Here is a 21,298-nt window from a genome sequence, read left to right as displayed (position 1 = left end):
GGCTGGCCACGCCACAATCCCTTCTCCTCCATTCTCTTCCCAGGATCTTGAGCACGCACGCACACGTACCTGGAGTGAGTTTCAAGCCAATGGGTCTGGGACTCAAACCTTGGTCGGTGGGAGTCCAGAGACATAAACACTACACCATGTGGGAGTCTGGCAACTCAAGCCCTACATGATCTACTGGTTTTAAATGCATCCCTATTTCAAAGATATTAAAATATGAAGAAAAAACGTGTATACATGATATGCAAGGGTGTGTGCAGTGAGAAACTGGCGGGTAAACGAGGAAGGCTGAATAGCACCGCAAGCATGTGAAGTTGAGGTGAGATGGGGTAATTACCGTTTAACTGTGCTGGACCAGCGCCATAACTGAATGGTTAAAGGCGCTGGATACCACGAGATCACCTACAGTTTTAACCCATGCCTGAGAGGCTTGAAAAACATGCTAGTCATGTGTGTGTGCATGCCCAAGTCCCAGAAGGGTAGAGAAATGTAAAAGCAGGGATTGTGGTGTGAGCACGCCCCATATGAACTGCTTTCTCTCCCTCTCTTTCTGCGTCTCTGTCTCTCTCTCATGAGCACACAAGTCCCTCTGGCAATTATTAAAAAAAACTGTTTAATCTGTGCAGACTTCATTGAGACAGCAGCATTTATGAAAAGAATATGGAATTTAGCCTGTGGATAACTGAAGTATGTTTTTCAGCTATAAGGAATAGCCAATATAAAATGGTTGTTTCATTTAAAATCAAAAAGGAGGTGAGTGCTGAGTACGGTAGAATGCAAGTTTTCTTTCTACAAGGGAGAGTGGAAAGGGTTAGGGAGGTGTGGAGGAAACTGGGAAATTAGAACATTTATGACTTTTCAGGGCATTCCAAGACTGACTTCTAAACTGAGAAACTAGAAAGCTACCGTAGGGTTATAAACAGAAGAGAGACATGATTGGATCTCAAAAATGTCAAGTGGGGGGACCAGCAGTTAGCGTAATGGCTATGTCACTGGACTCCCACGTAGTCGACCGCGGTTCGAGTCCCGGACCCAGTGGCTTAAACTCACGCCGGGCGCGTGTGCGTGCATGCCCAAGATCCTGAGAGGAGAATGGAGGAGAAGGGATTGCGGTGTGATCATCCCCCCTGGGGGGTGATTTCTCGCTTTCTATCTCTCTGTCTCTCTCTGTCTGTCTGGCGAGCGCACGCGCCCTATAGCAAAAACCTCTCCAAAAAAAAAAAAAAATGTCAAGTGGGGGACACACAAAAAAGTTAGAGATCTTAACATTTTAGAAATATCTACCAAGACTTTATACAAATTGAGGACCAGCAGATGGAGTAGTGGTTATGTCCCTGGACTCCCACATGGCCAACCAAAGTTTGAGTACCAGATCCAGTGACCTGAAACACACCAGGCATGTGTGCATGCCCAAGATCCCAGGAAGAGAATGGAAGAGAAGGGATTGTGGCCTGATAATCCTCCCTGGGAGGTGATTTCTCACTTTCCCTCACTGTCTCTGTCTCTCTCTCCAGCAAGCACACGTGCCATAAGGCAAAAACTTCTATTAAAAAAAAAAGACTTTACACAAACTGTGGACAAAGCTTTGTAAGAAAGAGCAGTAGACTTCTCATATCACCTGAGTATATCTAAAAGTGATAGCTCTTCTAGGTATACATGAAGGGGTTCTTTGGACCTAAGGTCAAATGACAAGGAAATCATTGGAACTAATGCTTTTAATCAAGACACAGATGACATGAAGCACGCTTAGAACGATCTAGGGAAGAATGTAATGCACCGTGTCTGGGCACAGGTTCTACAGGGTCCCACTGGGAAAGAGTGCCTAGGCAGAAGCAGCACAACTTCTAAGGAGAAGGTGACAATGTCTGTCTGAACTGGGAAAGCTCTTGGCAGACAGACTTATTTTTATATCTCTCACTGTGACAGATCCCAGAGGACGACATAGAGAGAAATACAGGAGAACAAAAACGTTTGGACCAGAAAACTCGTCGAGAAAGGGAGTCAAATTCTAGTAAAGTGCCCTAACAAGGAAAAAGAGAAGTCCAAATCTAGACTATAGTTGAACTGTTAGCAAACGGCTGACCTCTCCTAAGATAAAGAAGGAGCCAGTGACGTGAAATAGAGCATTAAACACACGGGGCTGGGAGTGTGGGGTGGAGAACACAACAAGTAAGCATAGCGCAGGGTCTGGATCCTCCGGCGAGATACAGATCTGCAGTCGTCCCCAAGGGCCCAGTCTTCAGAAAGGTTCATCTCCATTTTAGACTCAGGATCAGCTGAAGAATAGATGCCAGCTGAAGTGAGGTGAGTCCTTGGGGATATCTCTCTGCACCCCATTTGACAATGCATGCACTATGATTCTATTGTGGTATTCAGTCCAAAATTGTCTGTTCCCAAGAGAATGTCTAAAATGTTTTCTGAGAGAAATGGACCTGTGCGTGGTTTGACTCTTGCCCCAGAAAACTTTTAACTATTATGTTCTTGAAGCAAAATCAGCAGATGAACAGTACACATTTACCTATTCTTTCCTGAGCACAAAGCTAGCTTACCCTTCTCAGACATACTTGTAATCAAATGCACTAATTGTGAACCTGGCAAATAGGCAAAAGTGATTTTGGTCACTAAGAGGCCTGACCTATAAAACCTCTCAGAGTGTCTTTCACAGTGTGTTTCTTCTATTGTCTTCTAAACAGACACAGAGGAGTTAGGATGTCAAGGTCTCATGGATATGATTCCAAAATTATCTTTATGATCAGCCATGGTAGTGCCATGGTGGTAAGGGCTCCATGATACTGAAGGTGTTAGGGTGGGGGAAGGTGTCCCAGGTTCCAGTCTTTAGGTATCTCAGTGTAAGCTGGGCTGGGGTGCATGCCTATGATCCTAGAGCTGGTGATGGATCACGGCATGAAGATCTTTTGGGGGGTGTCTCTCTATCTCTCCCATGGAGACAAGTGACATGTAAGTTATGTTAATCAGAGTAGAGAGAACTAATTGAAAAACTAGATTAGGGAAACTTTATAATATATCTCATGGAAATCCTATAAATTATACATCTGAGAAGGACAGTAAAACAAACCTTTGTGTAAAGGTTCCTCTAGACTTAGTCGAGTAAAATTATTATTTATTTTTCTTTTTTTAGGTCTCAAAAATATCAAATTTATATGCAGGTAACTAATGACAAAAGAAAAGAAAACTGAACACTTTCCAAGGGAATCCAGCAAATTTGTACTCTCAACAATGCCAAGCACTCAATTAAAAAATAAAATAAAAAATAAAAAATAAAAAACTAATGGATATGAGAAACAGGAAAATATGACACATATGCAAAAACAAAACAAAACAAAAAACACCCAACAGAGAGAGACAAAAAAATAGGTAACCAACAGTTAGTGTAATGGCTATGTCACTGGATTCCCATGTAGTCAATCGTGGTTTGCGTCCCGGACCCGGTGGCTTAAAACTCATGCCAGGCACATGTGTGTGTGTGTGCCCAAGATCCCAAGAGGAGAATGGAGGAGAAGTGATTGCGGCATGACCATCCCCCCTGGGGGTTGATTTCTCGCTTTCTGTCTCTATGACTCTCTCTGTCTGTCTGGCGAGCGCACGTGCCCTATAGTGAAAACCTCTCCAAAAAAAAAAAAAAAAAAAGAGAGAGAGAGACAAAAAATGTACAGGTGTTGAAGTTAGCAAAGAAGAACTTTAAAATAGTCACTGTATGTAAGTTTAGAGATTTAAAGGAAAACACATATACAATGAAGGAAAAAATAAATAGAAATGGAATTCTCTAATTAAAATACAATTTATAAAATAATTTTTAAAAAATACCTCCAGTTGAGCTTAACATCACAGTAGACAATTAGACATGCAGAAAAACTATTTCTGACCTTGTAATCAAACCAATAAAATCACCTAAAAAAGTACAGTAAGGACAAAGGTAAAAAAGACAGGTAAATAGAAAAGAACACTATTGTCTATGAAAAAATATTGAGTAGCTATATATATTTATAACTGGAGTCGAAATGGAGGAAGAGAGCAGAAATCTCTCTTTTTTAATGATCATCTTCCCCAAACTTGTTGAATATATGTTTCCCAAAGTCAAAGAAATTGAGCACTTTCTGTCAAAAAAAATCATACTTTTTAAGAAAATAAAATGAAGCATACTATAATAACTAATTTCAGTAAGTTGAAGTATATACAGCATATAAAATCTAATCTTTTTTATATATCAATAATAAACTGGATGATAAAAGAAATCAAGAAAGCAATTCTATTTGCAATAGCTATAAATACAAAACAAAAATATGTAGGAATATATTTAACCAAGGAGGCATAAAATCTCTACAATAAAAACAATAAAGCAGTGATGAAAGAAATAGAAGACATGAAAATTCCAAAGATGTACCAGCTCATGTATTAGAAGAATTAATATTGTTAAAATACGTATACTGCCCAATGCAATCTATAGATTCAATAAATCTCTATAAAATACCAATAACATTATTTACATAAATAGAAAAAAATCACAAAATGCATATGGAACCATAAGAGATCACAAATAGCTAAAGTAACCCAAAACAAAGCCAAAAACATCATATTATAGTATGTAATTTTGAACATAGTACAAAGTTATAGTAACCAAACTGCATAGTACTGGAATAAAAATAGAAACATAAACCAATATAATAGAAATAGAAAATCTAGGAGTAAACCCATGCATATACGGTCAACTGCTTTTAAATAAATGTGCCAAGAAAATTCACTGGAAAAAGAGCAGTCTCTTCAGTAAATGCACATGAGAAAATTATATATTTATATGCAGAAAAATGAAACTAGACCTCAATAGCTAGCCAATCACAAATGTCAACTCAAAAAGGCTTAAATACTTAGACAAAAAATATCCTAATTTATGAAATTACGAGATGAAAATATGGTGAAATACTTGAAGATATTTATATGGACTAGAATTTTAAGTTAAGACTTCAAAAACATGGCAATGAAAGCAAAAATAAAGAAATAAGATTATATCAAACTATAAAGTTTCTGTGCAACAAAGAATACAATCAACAGAGTGACAACCTACAGAATGGGAGAAATATTTGCAATATATACCTCCAAAGAGGGATTCATAACCAGAATATACAAGGAATTCAAAAAACTCAACAGCAACAAGCAAATAAACAATGTGATTAAAAAAAAAAAATAGACAAATTACCTGAATAGACAGTCCCTAAAAAGAAGATGTACAAATGACCATCAAATAAAACAATGTGATTAAAAAAAAATAGACAAATTTCCTGAAAAGAAGATGTACAAATCACCATCAAATTAAAAAAAAGTGCTCAACACCACTAATCATCAGGAAAATGCAAATCAAAACCATATTGAGATATCTCACCCCAGTTAGAATGGCTATAATCATCTATAAGACAAAAAATAACTAATGTTGATGAGGATGCAGAGAAACAGGAACTCTTCTACTCTGTTGGCAGCAATGTAAGTTAATATACCCTTTTTGGAAAGCAGTAGAAAGTTTCCTTAAAAAAAATAAAAAGTAGAGCTGCCATATTATTCAATATTCCTATTTCTAGAATATAACCATAGTAAGGGAAACCGGGACATCATAGACATATCTGCACTCTCATGCTTATTACAGTTCTATTTAAACTAGCCAAGATATAGACTCAAGTGTCCAACAACAGATAAATGAATAAAAAGAAATGTGGTGCATATATACGGTGTAATGCTACTCAGTCATTAAGAAATAATAGAATCTTATCATTTGAGGCAACATGGATTAGTGTGGAAGATATTGAATGAAATAAGCTAGGCACAAAAAGAGAAAAATTACATGTTCTTACTCATATGTAGAAACTAAAAATCTCCTTATAAAAGTAGAGAATACAAGAGTGGTTACTAGAAGCTGGGAAAGGACAGAGAAATGGCAGAGATAGGTTATATGTATTTGTTAACCAAATACATAATTAACGTTAGATAAGAGGAATAAGTTCTAGTGTTATACAGCACAGTAGGGCTGATGATTATCACACACCAAATAACCAGAAAACTGAATTTAGAAAGTTCACAGTAAAAGTAATGATAAAAGTGTGAGATGAGCATGCTTCTTGCCCTGACTTGATCATTTCATACTGAAATATAAAACTGTACCCCAAAACTATGTATACTTATCATATGTCGATTAAAAACAACAAATTTCCTGAAACACCTGATAAAGAGAGAATCTACAGAGCAAAAAAGAGAAATGGGGAAAACAGAGACTAGAACTATAGCAGGCTTCCTATTAGAAACTAAGCAAGCCTGAAGATAATAGAATATCTCTAAATTTGAAAAAAAAAATAAAAAAACCTAAAAACTCTCTATCCAAACTCCAATATTCACAGAAACGCTGTTCCATGAAAGAAAAACTAAAATACTACTGATAAAACGTATTAGGAGAAGACTCAAACATCAGGTTGTTAAAAGATGTTTATCAGTATAAAGAAACACTTGAAAAATTTGGATTTACCTGAAAGAAGGAGAAGAATCAGAATTGGTAAATGCAAATGTCTTGTTTCCTTGACTCAATTAAAATTTCTCTTTGAAAAATATTTAAATATTTAAATCAAAAAGAAAACAACATAAAGTGTGGTTTATAACATATGCAGGAGTGAAAGGCTTGAAGATATCATTACAAAGGGTGGGGATGGGAGAGGTGAACAGGCTCCTTTAAGGTTCCTGCCTTATATCTGAAGTAGTCAAACAGTATTTAAAGACACATGGCAGTAAGTTCAGCTTCATGCTATAAATATGGCTTTATGCTACACCTAATACGATTAATCAAAAGTTATAATTAATAAGTCCATGGTGGAGGTAAAATGGAATTCTAAAAGTTATGTGTTCCAGCAGAAGGCATAATCTAAGGAAATACCAAACAAAGCACAAAGAACCCCCTCAGAACAAACAGTACGATGGTATGCTTAAACCCAGGGAGAATAAGCCTGGGATGTACATGGTAATTTATCCCAAAGCCATAAATACTTAAAGGCCTCTCTCTCTAATATGCTATAAAATAAGCAATTAGAGAGGAAACTTAAGTCTCTAGACTTTACTTATATTTTGAACTTTCTTTAGACTTTATATTATAAGGGCAGAAAAATTTAATTTTGGATAGTAATTACTTTGGACTAATTTCCTTGGAACTTTAATCTTTTAAGTTCTATTTCTCTCTGGGAATTTAATAATTCGAACGGCTATGAATTAAATGTTGAGAATCTCTATATTCTTGCCATTGCATAATCAAAGCATCTTGACATCATGATTTCGTCTCATGGCAGAACTCAGAAGAGCTCTACTGAGCGGTCTAACTGAGCATCAGTTAGCATGGAAACAAAGTACAGAGAGACGTTTCGGGCCTTGAGCTTAATGACTTAATGAAGGTGCTGTTATACTTCAAAGCTGTCTAGACACAGACGTCCCCATACGCTCTTGGGGAAGCTACAAGGGAGCAGCGACAGTGACTAAGGTAGACTGTCCTGCAGATGAGACTCTCCAAGTCAGCTCTGAGAAAGAGATTTGGTTCCAATCATGGATGGGGGAAACTGCTCCCAGGAAAAGTGAGACAGAGGAAAGGAAAATAACAGCGAGGACAAGCCACAGGAGAAGGGATTCTTGAGCCTGGCACCATCGTGGGCACGAGGCTCAGCTCCAGTGTGAGCCCTCTGAAACATCCATAGCACGCACCTGTGAACCTCCCCTTGGAGCCCGTGGGAAGCTGACTTGTGCCCCTCACTGGTGGAGGAACTTCCGGTGGGCATAAACTCCATGGCACCCCCTGGCTGCCTGCAGTGCAGCTGACAAATCTGTAGGAAGAGGGGCACAGAGACAGACCCTTGCAGGAGGAAGGTCAGGGGACAGCCAGCACAGCTGAGGAGCCCAGGGTACTGAGCAAGAGATGGAGGCTGCAGCAGGATTTTTCTGGTAGTGCTGCTTCCTGCAGGGCACCTGATGCTGCCCCTGCAGGATGGCAGGTGCTGCCCCTGCAGGGTGCCTGGTGTTGTCCCTGCAGGATGGCTAGGCCCCTGCATCAACACAAGCTTGAAGTCCTAAGACAAAGTAAGAAGAGCGGACGCCAGCAGAAGATGAGTGGGGAACACATACCCACTTGCAGTCTTGTAGGGCACATTTTTGGAACAGCGGCTCTCACACTATCATCAGAACCACTGGAAGATTTTTATAAACACACGTGGCTCCACCCGAGGCTCTGAGTCTGATTCCACAGGTGGGCAAGTTCTGAAAATGTGTACCTAAAACAATCTGCAGTGTGACTGGTTGCCTAATGGTTAAGAAAGCCAGATCCCACATGACCAACTGTGGTTTGAATCCCAGTGGCTGGAAAAACAGGCCAGGCAGGTGCATGTGCTCCAAATCCCTACTGGAGAGAGAAATGGAAGGGGAGAGGCTGCAGTGTGACCATGCTCCATTGGCAGGTGTTTTCTTCATCTCTCTCTCTCTCTCTCTCTCTCTCTCTCTCTCTCTCTCTCGACTAAAAAAAATCCACCACAAAGACTGGGAAAATAGCCCCCCAAAAAGAGAATAATACATGAGAAATACTAGATACCATTAAAGGTCCAAACATCCAGATAATTGGTATCCCATAAGGTGAAAAGACTAGTAAGGGCATTGATAATATGTTCCATGAAATCCTGGAAGAAAACTTTCCAAAACTAGAGTCTACATCTGCACTAATTTTCTTTGAGGTCCTGGGTAATCTCCTATGTGTAGCCAGATTTGAGGATCAGCATTTCAGAACCCTGTAGACCAGAAGAATTAGTATACACCGAGAGCTGGTTGGAAATGGAGAATTTTAGGCTCTACCCCAGACCTTCTGAATCAGAATCTATACTATACCAAAATCCCCAGGTGATTTATATATACATTAAAAATTGGAATATGTACATACATATTTAGAGTTTTGTCATAGGGCATGTGCACTCACCACAGAGAAAGACAGAGAAAGACAGAGAGGGAAAATGGGAAATAACCACCTAGAGGGAATGGCCATTCTGCAATTCCTTCTCTTCCATTCTTCTCTAGGAAAAGTATAATCCTCAACATTGGGTAAAATAATCTTTTATAAAAATTTTCCATATCAGGCCACCAGGTAGCATGAAGATGAAGGTACTAGATGCCACATGGCTGATTGCATGGTTCAAATCATGGACCCGGCGGCTTAAAAATCACTCTGGGTGTGTGAGCCCAAAAGCCTGAGAGGAGAATGGAAGAGAAGGACTGTAACGTGGCCATTCCCCTTGAGGGTGATTTCTCACTCTCTCTGTCTCTGGCAAGTGCATATACCCCACAGCATTAAATTTTTTCCCTGTATTTTAATTTGTAATTGTATCGATTTAGTCAGTCACTATGTCTGTGTTGCTTGATTTTTTGTGTTTGTGTTGTATATAGTTTTCTTTTTTTCTTGCAATTATATGATGTCATGTAGTCTATGCCTATATATATGTTTAGATGATTATATGAAAGTGGTCTCTCCTGTGTGAGGGTGTAGTTGAGGTATGCTCATTACGTGTGTACACTCGACTATGTACTGTGTTTTTCTCTTCCAAGTTGCTACAGGTGGGGACATTATTGAGATTTTGGATAAGGTAATTTTAGAGTGAGTCTGTAATACACTTTAGAGGAGAACCAACACCCTTTGACTATTAGCACTAAATATTGTGTCATGCATGGTCACGTGATAATAAAAGTGTTTCCATTATTCTTATTTTTCAAATATTCAATAATAATCATGCCGAAAAAAGAAATGTTATACACGGTGAAGATACATGTGATTAAATGTAATATAAAACAAAATAAATGGGAAGACAAAACCGGAAAAAAACTTAAAGAAAGGAAACATTGTTGACATTGATGAATCTTACTCTGTGTTTCTATCGTATATTGTATATTGATAAACACCTCTTTATTATAATTATAAAAGGGTATATATTTTGTTGCTGGTTCAGGAGGGTCAGAAAAAAGTCTGTAATTGTTGGAGTTGACCAAGATAATAAATTATACATCGTTTAAAAACTAAAAAAATGTAATATAAAACAAATAATAATTAATAAATAAATAAATGTGTTTCCTCACATTTCCAAATGCCCACTAAGAGTGTGAAAACCACAATGTATGAAAGAGAAGAATGGATTCTTGTATACAAATCTGCAAGTGACTTTGTAGCTGAGTGTAGATCCTTGTATGTGCAACGTGTAGTAGGAGCAGAAGATCATAACAGTTTGGTTCTAACGGGAGAATCCTAGGGGCTAGGCGGCAGTGCAGCTGTGATGCAGCTGGACCCACAAGGGTCCTTGGGTTCATGTCCCAGGACCTCCCTGAGACACCAGGCATGCCCATGTGTGCCCATGATCTGGGCCATCTGAGACTGGGATGGATCATGGTGGGAGGACCCTCTCTCTCTCTCTCTCTCTCTCTCTCTCTCTCCCTCCCTCCCTCTGTCTCTCCCTGGTGAGTGCTTGCACTCTTTGGCAATTACAACATTTAAACTCAAATAAAATATTGATGCTGTTGGTCCATGAACCCCAACTGCAAACCACTGAACCAGAGTGACCTGAAAGCTTCCTTTCCTCTCAATATGGAACGAGGGCAAAGCGAGAGGAAGGAGACTTCTTACCACTGGCTTCCAGGACCTGGCTGCATACTGAAAAGCTTCATTCTCTTCTGCACTTTGGCCATACAGGAAGCTCAGAGCAGAGCATGCTCCATCCCAGTGCAGACTCCATTGCTGAGGCAACTGATAAGGAGGCTCATCTCCACACTCCAGGAAAGGAGCCCATTGTTGTCCCAGACATAAGCCACTTTCCCTAAATAGCTTTGTCAGTAGTGAAGGCAGCGCTTTGATGTCTGTGTGTCTGGCTCTATCTTTCTTTTAGATATTTCCAAACATTGAAGTAGGAAAATAGAAGCATTCTATACAGACATCCTATAAAACCAACAATTTTATGTAGAAGTTTTGAAATGAATAGGGAAAAAAATCTTCTCAATATTCTATGTGAGGGCTTAAATGATGTGAAGGAGGGAGAAGCAGCATACACCTGGGTGCACGGCGAACATGGACAAGCCTTCTGCCTGGGGGTACTGTAAACAGCAACATTCCGTATCATACGCTTAAGATCTAAAGACGATTTGCTTTATGTAAAAGGGAAAAGAAAAGCATGAAATGAATCCCACTGGTAGAGCCAAGTTCCTTTGATTTATACACGATGTTTCTTCAGACAAGGACACACAGAAACTCTCCTATTTCAATAACTTAATTTTTCATTATTTGAAAAGCAACAGGACTATTGATAGACTTTCATTTGGCTTCCAACCTGGGATATTTAAATAGAATCTGCACTTCAAAAACACTCTTTTTCAAAGTCCAATAATGTGACATTTTCAGCCCTTAATATGATAATCAACAATGTATTTTATTTTTATTACTAATTAATGAATTGTTAAGGTCAATATTTTTAATTCCACATGAAAACCTGATTTCCTGGAGGTCTTTTTAAGCTTTAATACAAATGGATGAAAAATGGGAAATGAGTTAAACTCATTTCAGAGATTGGTCGCATCCATAAATGTGCTATTTGGCTAGCTAACTGACTTTTTCATGTATTTTCATTGTATTTTTCCGGGTTACTCCTCTTTCCCAACTATGCTTTTTAATTGGCCTATAGCAACTGCGTAATCTCACATTCAATACACTTATTAACACAAAAAACATATGGTTAAAGTTACCATGCCAATTACAAAACGCCATAAAACCAATGGAAAGAGAACAAAAAAAGAGCTAGTAGATCACGTGGAGTTTAGGGCTGCAGTGTGGTAACCTCCTACCACGTGATGACATTTTATTACACAATGCTATTACCCTGTCACGGTGCTGCAAAACGTTTTGACATACCAGAAGCTTTTTGAAATGGTTCTAGTTTTATGTGTAAGAGAAACACAGCGTCTTTTCTTTGAGTCCTTATTATGTGGGTTCTGCAGTAGATGGGGAAGATAACCCTTACAGATAAATATATATTATTGAATACATTTCTACCCTGCTTTTCCACTATTCAAGTATGCTGAAACTGACCCTTGAAATGCCCTCGCTGTCTTCCTTTGTCGACACAAATGCAGTAAAACAAGTTTCTGAGCAAGGCTGGTTGAATGTGATGAATCAGCATTATTCTATATCACCTTCTCCATCTGGCTGAGGCCAGAACTGACAAATAGATCTGGAAGAACAGTTAGGCTTCCCTAGCAATCTCTAGGTCTATGGGTTACTCTGGACAGACGACCTAACTAAAAGGATCTCTTACAAACGGACATTGCCAGGTGATTTGGGAAAACGCTTTGGGTGAAGGCAAGACATTCTCTCCAGTACCTCATTCTAGTAGTGCTTGAGTGACTTGCAGATCGAGCTCCCTTGTCACAGAGCCCCTGGCCCAGTCCTGTGAGCCCACAGATTCCCTCTGCCTCTCCATGCTCACTTGCTTGTAAACTTGCTCAGCCTACCTACTCTGGCCTTTCTCCACACACTCGCCTGACAATCGCACTGGCTAACGCTTGCGAGAGATTTTTACTATAGGGTGAATAAGTTTGCCAAGAGACAGAGAGAAAGTGAGAAATCACCCCTTGGAGGAGATGGCCATGCCACAATCCCTTCTCCATCCTCTTCTCAGGATTTTGGGCACACACACACAGGCCCCTAGCATGAGTTTCAAGCCACCGGATCTGGGACTCAAACTGCAGTTGACCATGGGGCAGTCCAACACCTTAACCACTACCCACCTACTGGCCCCATTTATGGTCTCTTTCTTTCTCTGATTACCACTTCACGTGAAGGGCAACTGTAGGGAATTACACCAACAAGTTTCAGCCCGAGAATGCCCCAGACTGTGTGACGTTTCCCACAACGCAGTAAATAAACACCTTTAGGCTGTCATTCTCTTTAACTGAATAACTGGAGTTTTCCATCAACAATTCTATTTAAGATAACATATTAAACAATTAAACCCACGTAATCTCCGAATGCGTCCCATCGTCACTACAGTAAGTGACTCGATCGTGTATTTAACTGCTTCCTTCAAATTCTTAGGCTCGTTGTCTTCTCTCTCTGCAACACACACACGCTGTCCCTCAGCAATACTATCATGTCTCCTGTCCAAACATAGCCCACGTAGCACCGCTTCATCTCTCCCCTACTATCAATATGTTTCAAGGTACCATTTCGACCCAGACTACCAAAATGGTTTAACTATACATGCTCTTACAGATAAATCAGAATGCGCCACTCCATACACTAAATGTTGGGGTGTCTGGAAAGTCATGACACATTTTTGCACAGAAGAACATAGAAAAAATATGTCATGCCTTTCCCGAAAATCTAATACTATGCTAGCTTCCCATTACACTTAGAATGGAAATGTACACATTTGCCTCGGCCAGCAGGCTCCTCGTGATCTGCCCGTAGGCTTCCGACCACCAGATGGTCCTCTGCTGGTCCTCTCTTCACCCGGGCCAGTCACAATAGCCCCCTTGCTGTTCCTATGGAAGCCAAGTCAAATCCTGACTCCTTTATATAAGTCATAGATTATAGCAACCTATATATCAACGTAGATTATGAAAATGAGTCACTGCTCATTCATGAATCACATGCAAGCCTATCTCATTTCAAATAAATACCTAGAACTTGAATTAAATCGGGAATGAGTTGTAACTCCAGTAATCGTATCATCCTACTTGGTCAACATTTGTAGCCATTAAATGAACTATCAAGACTAGATCGACTGTATAGAAATAACAGTTTTCTCTATTAGAATAAGATGAATCGAACATACGATATCTTAACATTTTTAAATGGTTATTTTTTTCAGTTCTTAAAATTTGATTGCCTAATTGTTGAGATTCTAAACTGAAAAAGTAATTTAAATGTTCTGTGCTCTAATTTTCTAATTACAATGAGTCACTCTGTAATAGTTGATAATGAGAAAATTAGTACTAATTTATGTTTATTCATTGGGGCATTTGGTGTTTTTTAATTTGAAAAGCCTTTACAGTAAGATGCAAAATTGAGAAAACTGAAGATGTGCCAAAAATTAAAAAAAAATTGATGTTTTATTTTCCTACTCAATGGGATGTTCTTTGAATGTCTAGTGAAGTAAAATTAATGACAGTTAGTACATCACACTTCTTACCGTTCACTTGGAAGATATGAGTCTGATAGACTTGTTCATAGCCGTCTGCATAGCAGGTGTAATTCCCCATGTGGGTTGTGGTGACCTTAGTAATATACAAGGACCCATCATCTCCAAAGTCCTGTAAAAAAGTAAAATATAATAAAACAAGCTGTCTATATGTAAAATATATAACAATTTCTGTTTTTAGAAATGTATAATCTGGAACAAAGTATAAACAGGTCAAAGTATTACTTTAAAAAGTCTCAAACATCAGTGGACTTATAAACAGAGAACATGTAATTACCATTAACTTAAGACATATTTTGCTTAAAAAAGTATAATCTTACTTGTACATGTAATGTCTTCATACTTATTGGAAATTTAAAACTTTATATGTAAAGTAACTCAGCTTCCAAATATTTGTTTTAGTTTAGTTTACATTTTTATATTAATAGAGGTCTAACATGCTTTTTTCTTATTTATACCTGAAACAAACTGTGCATTACACTTTTATAATTAGAATAATCCACTAACTTGTATATTGTTTAATCACATGTTTTTGAAAAACAATTACTGTCAAAGTAGTGTGATCTTAGTGATAAAATGTATAACCCTAGCATAAAATATCTTTTTTTTTTTTTAGAGATTTTCACTGTAGGGCGCGTGCGCTCGCCAGACAGACAGAGAGAGACATAGAGACAGAAAGCGAGAAATCACCCCCCAGGGGGGATGGTCATGCCGCAATCACTTCTCCTCCATTCTCCTCTTGGGATCTTGGGCACACACCCACACACTCCTGGCGTGAGTTTAAGCCATTGGCTGTGGGACTCGAATAGAGGTCGACTACATGGGAGTCCAGCGACACAGCCATTGAGCCAACTGCTGATCCCAATTTTTTTTGTTTTGAAAGAGAGATTTTTTTTCTACAGAGTGCATGCATTCACCAGAGAGATAGACAGTGAGAAATCACTCCACAAGGGCCTGGTCATGCTGCAATTCCTTCTCCTTCATTCTCCTCTTGGGATTTTAAGCACATGCACATGCACACATGCACACACACACACACGCACACACACACACATGCACAAACACACACATACACACACACACATGCACACACACACACACACACACATGCACATTCACGCCCAGCAAGAGTTTCAAGCTCCGGGACCAGAACTTGGACTTTGCTCTGCTATGTGGCTGTCCAGCAACGTAACCGTTGTGCCATCTCCTGGTCACAGGATTTATTTTTTTAAACCCAGAAATTATCACAATTATTCAGTCATTTCAGATCCATGCAGACACATAACCATTTGGGAGAAAGAAAAAAAAAATCACAGTGTTTGTCAACATTAAATCCAAGAAATACCGCCGGAAAAGGCAGCATAAAGACCAGAAAATCTTCTCTTCCATCAAGGCACTTATTGCTTTAGCAATCATTGTTAAAGTCAAATTCTGCAGAAACTTGGAAGTACAAGAAAGCTTGCAACAAAGTATCTACTCGGAAAAGCAGCTGTCTCACTCTGAACTGCGAGGTCTGTGGCGTTTTCAGCTGAACTGTTCCATCCCTTCTTTGCAGTAGCAGGACAGTCTTGGCCAAGAGTCTGCAGGATGGTGGCTGTGACTACCGACAGTGACTTCACCCATGGAGACACTGAGGAGAGGGTACAATAGGAACCCCCCCAAAGTTCTCAGAGAACTGTCTGTGATGGGCCACTGTGAGAGCTCCCCGAAACTCCTATTTTTATGACTTCTCTGTATTTGAGCAAGACTTAGAGCTCCCTAACCCTAAAGCCTTTATTGAAACTAAACATCAACAGTCATTCGACGTAACAGTTTCCTGACATGGAAATACTAGTTGGGGATAATGGTAAGCTCACTAAAAAACTTAAAAGAAAAAAACCTGAGGAATGGGAAATTCATACAGGGATCTGAAAAGTGCTGCATAGATGCAGGACAAGATGCACATCCAGGAAATGGGGAGGACCATAAATCTCTCATCTCTGCTGACCGCAAGACTCTGCACACAGAGGGAGAGGTGAAGGCAGAGCTGTTGACTGCCCGTAGGAGGATGCAACGTGTGACCCTAAACATGAACACAGTGCCTCAGCAAAGCCTGGGACACTTATTGATTCAAGGCATTTAATTAAATTGCTGTCTAATCATTAAATCTCTAGTAGGAGAGTTGAGCAAAAATTTCTGTGGTCACACACAGCAAGCTGAAGAAAAGGAAGTATAAAGTTGACTTGAGCAAAACTGAAATCTTTTGCTCCCCAAAGGATACAATTGAGAAAGTAAAAGATACCCCTCGAAATGGGAGAAAATACTTGCAAACGATTTCTGTGATAAGGGTCTTACATGCAGAATGTATATTAAAACAGCACAATTCAATGTAAAAAGACACACAGTACAAAAATCCTGGGTAAATGATCTGAATAGCCATTTCTGAAAGGATTTACAAATGGACCATAGGCACATATAAAGATGTTCATTGAAGGAGTGCAAACGTGAACTGCATGACAGGCCACTTCCCACTCACTGGCATGGCCGAAGTGAAGAGAGTGGTCAAGAAGTGTGGAAGAGGATGTGGCAATTTTAAAACCTTAACCTGCCACTGAGGGGGGACCAGTAGATGGCGTGGTGGTTGGGGCGCTGCACTCCCACACGACTGACTGTGGTTCCAGTCCTGGACCTGGTGCCTTGCTTTCTCTCTCTCTCCTTCCTCTCTCTGATGAGCACAAGTACCTTACAGAAAATTGGAAGAAAAAGTTGTAATAAATAAAAAGCAATCATTTTTTTAACATCACTGGTGAGCAGATGCATTTGTTTTTGAATGCAGTTTGGCAATTCCTCAAAGTTAAATAAAGGGTTACCATGTGAGGAGCAATTTCATTCCTAAGTAGATACCTCAAAGAATCAAAAACACGTCCACACACATTATGCAAATGATGGCAGCCACACAGATCTGGAGCGGCTGATGAAGGGCTGTGGAACATAATGGAATACCACTTGGCAGTAAAAAGGAGTAAAGTGCTGATACACATTCACACACCAGAGCTCTTACCTGTCTTCAGAGAACGCACGCTACGGAAAAGGTGTGCGTGGGTTTCAAAATGTTTTTACCCCAAATAAATTTCTACTTCGATTCCATTTTTCAACGAACTTTTTGAAGTGCCCTCATAGTCGAATCTTGAAAATATTATTTTAAATGAAAGAAACCACATACCAAAAGCCACAAATTATGTGAGTCCAATGGTGTGAAGCGCCCAGAATAGCCACGCCCATAGAGGTAGGAAGCTGGTTGGTGGTAACAGGGCATGAGGAGGCTGGGGGATGGGAAACGACTGCGGCTGGGTGTTAACCCCTCTTTTACGAGGGGTTAGACTATGTGCTAAGCCTTGATAGCAATGATGGCTACACAAATTTTCTAATAAACTACAAACTGCCAAATTGCATTTTCTTTTTTTTTTTTTAAAGACTTTTGCTATAATGTGTGTGCACTCACTGGAGAGACACAAACAGAGACAGAGAGACAGAGATGAAGTAAGAAATCACCCCTCTCCAGGGGTCATGAATCAATCCTTTCTCCATTCTCCTCTCGGGATTTTGGGCACATACACACACACGCCTGGCGGCCTGGAACTTGAACCACAGAGTGGGCCATGTGGGATGCAGAGCCCAAATTTCATATTTTAAAGATGTTGATTTTGTAGCGTGAGTATTAGACCACAAAAAAAGCTGTTACTAAAATTAAAATCTATGTGAAATACTTACATAGGAAAAATTAAACACATTATAATAAAACTACGTATTAGTTTGGCCAGTGAATGGAAAATTACTGAGTATAAAACAATTTAGAAACCAAAGAAGAATACTGATCTGCTTATGTAAAGAAGAAACACTTCTGCATTTCAAAGGCGCTTCGAGCAATAAAAGAAAATGAATGAATCATAGATTATGAAAAAGGTAAGAAGCAAAACGACAATGCCTTTTTGCCAGAGGGCATCTTTACTTGGCAGGGAGAAGGAGAAGGAGAAAGCACCCCTGATGGGGAGCAGTCACACCACGCCTCTCTCGATGTCTCCCTGCTTTCGGGATTTGGGTCACAGCTGCTCACATGCCAGTGCGTTTCTCAAGCTGCCGAGTCAGGGAGGATTGGCCACGTGGGCCCTGCTGCTGAGCCAGCCCTAACCCGCACTTATATCGGGTGACTGGAGAGAGGACAGAGACAGAGAAGGTGAGACATCACCCGCTCGGGGTCCTTCAGGAAAACCGCATCTTAAACCTGGAAAGCCAGGGCCTCGCACTCACAGCAGGGCGCGCTCCGCATCTCGGGCGTCCTCGGGCACTCCCAGGCCAGGCCTGGTTTCCACTTCCTACTGCAATAAATATCCCTTCACTTGGTGACGTGGAAATTATTGAAGACATCTTGACAACGTTTATTTAAAGTGCTTTATTATAATCTGTGCTACTGCATTACATGGAATCTCTTTTACTTAGGATACTTCTATTTTTCTTTAGTTTTTAATTACCAGAGGGCACATGTGCTCACCTAGGAGAGAAAGAGGGAGAAGGTGAGAGAGCGAGCACCCTGTAAGGAGGCGTGGTCACAGAGAAATCTCCTCTATTTCTCCATCCTGCTGCGATTTTAGACACGCACGCACACACGCCAGCCATGTTTTTGGGGGTTTCACCTGCGGTAAGCCATGTGGGGTCCCACTCCTTAGCCACTGGGCACTGGGACTGCTCTGGAATGCTCTCCTTCCTAAACTAGCACACGTAGGACCCCTCTACGTTCTCTATCTTGGTCAGGTTTTTCTTTTCTTTTAAGTGAAAGCAAAACCACCTAGCCTCAATGTTTTGCGATTCACAATGTCAGGAACATTTTCTTTTCAGGCCGAATTTTTGAACAAGCAAGACTTTAATATTCCCTCAGCATTTTGAATAAAGCATCGATCTTTTCAGCACACTTTAAATAAAACCCAATTAACACTGATTGAGCACTGAAACGTGACAAGGGCTTTGCTAAATAATGTATTTGGTCATCAGGAAAATCATGATGTATTTTTCTATGCAAAAAATGCATCATGACTTCCCCAACAACCTGATAAAAGAAATATTAAAGCTAATTGTTTTTTAAGTTTACTTATTTCTGTGTCCCATGAGTGTGAGAGAGACAGAGTCAGCGAGACCGTGCTCCCAACGGGGTCCCGATGCCACGATCCACCCCAGCCCCAGCCAGCCCTGGAGGAAGGGCACAGGCACGTCCAGGTGTCCCCTCGCCTGTGCGCCAGCCTCACGGAGCCCTGCATTTTACTGCTGTGCCACCGCCCGGTTCCCCAAATGCCATCCGTGAGAGGCACCATCGTTAGCCCAGCTTTCTAGGTAAGAAAATCGAAATGTGCTCATGTCTTGAAACTTGGCTGAGGCCACCAAACAAGCTCTGGGGTCCCAAATCAGTATCCAACCGCAGAGTGGAGCCACTCTCGTGGGTGTGTAATTCTTACCACAACTTCCTCTTTCCAAAGTCTCCATTAATTTTAGTTAAGCCCCAAGTTGCCTCTTGAGATGGATGTGTACATGCATGTACACACACACACACACACACACACACACACACACCAGACCACTCTACCTCCATTCTGTCTCAGCACTTCTAATCTTTTCATCTTTGTTTCCTCAGCAATTTTAAGTCTTAGATTAAATCAAACGTGTGATTTTGGTGCTCAGCCATGGCTGAGAGTTATGGCCTTAGAATAGACACTCTGAATGCACAAACGGAATTTTGAACTTTTCCTGAAACCCCATTACACCTTTATAATCTCGCTGCCAATAGACAGTCCATAAATATCTCTAGTGATTAAATCTTTATTAGCCGCTACACCATTGGAGTTGCCTCAGGGCACTGATGTCTGGAAAGAGTTGATAGAAAAAAAAACAAAATCATTTATTTTTTGAGTGGATTACTTACATTCTTTTCCAGGTAGTGCAAATAGGAACTTTGGAAAAAAAGAACATTGGCAAGACATTTCTAAAATTTAAAAAGATTTTATGACATCTATCAATTGATGATCATCAATTATGTAGGAGTAACTGTCACAGTGAACCACTAATAGTTAAAGAGCCCTGATCAATCACAAGGCAAAAGTCAATAAAATCAGGTATGACTATCTCAGAGCCTAACAGCTGAATGCCAGGCCTATACTTAACCACCAGTGTTCTTTAAATTGTTTTAAACTAAGAGACATATCCCATCTGTTGCAAAATGGTAAATTTTAAATTTAAGTCCACTTTCCTTTTTATATTATGCTCTTCCTCATAGTTCTAAATTGCATGGTACTAGTATTACTATACTTTAAATGTAATTTTCTGTCTAAAATACATTGATTTGATATATACTGACATTAAAGTAATTTCCTTTCTAATTCTGATTTTTCTAGTATGCTTTTACTTGCAATATTATGGAAGCTATTTTCTTAGCCTTTTATATATACAAAAATATTTTCAAAAATAGCAATAAAAGTAATTTAAGCAAACGTCTACATATTGAAATTGACTAATTTTATGGCTTATGTGATATTCTGGAAACTACAGACATTTCTCATAGCTTTTTTACTTTCATCCTTACATATTGCCAGTAAATAGAACTCTGAAATATTAAATAAGCTTAATTTGATAAACACACTATTTTGAAAAATCCCTTTTCCCTAAAGAAATCCATTTCATGAATCAGAGACATAATAGGAAAAAAAGTCAACTGACATCAATTAAAACATTTGTTTCAAACCAACAGGCAAACAAAAAATCAAATATCTGCATTCTTTGATAGGAACCTCCAAAGCAAACCCACAGAACTCTGTGTAAAAATAGTATTCGATGGCACGTGTAAAACAATTAGGTTGAGCATGTTTTATTTCACAGCAGAAAATGATCCAGCCAAAGGTACAATGCATCTCTTTGAAGTGAACAATGTGTTCTCTTCTTGGCCACACTTCTCAGACTGCTCTGATGCTAGCCTAAAAGTGGGCCAGGGAGCACCTCTCAGGACAACCGGCGAAAAGAGGGCACAT

The 21,298-nt window shown here is 39.7% G+C and overlaps 1 protein-coding gene across 1 annotated transcript in view; it reads right to left on the bottom strand.

The window, feature by feature from the left end:
- Positions 1–21,298, bottom strand: part of FSTL5 (follistatin like 5) — a 570,868-nt gene that overhangs the window by 79,873 nt on the left and 469,697 nt on the right. The window contains exon 8 of the mRNA XM_006156498.2: positions 14,244–14,364. Within this exon, the coding sequence (XP_006156560.1) occupies positions 14,244–14,364 (121 nt within the window). The remainder of the gene's footprint in view (positions 1–14,243; positions 14,365–21,298) is intronic.

This window comes from Tupaia chinensis, unplaced genomic scaffold, assembly GCF_000334495.1.
Source record: "Tupaia chinensis unplaced genomic scaffold, TupChi_1.0 Scaffold000494_1, whole genome shotgun sequence".
Classification (NCBI taxonomy): Eukaryota; Metazoa; Chordata; class Mammalia; order Scandentia; family Tupaiidae; genus Tupaia; species Tupaia belangeri.
Note: the sequence above shows the minus strand (reverse complement) of the source record. Positions and strands in the feature narration are given on the sequence as shown.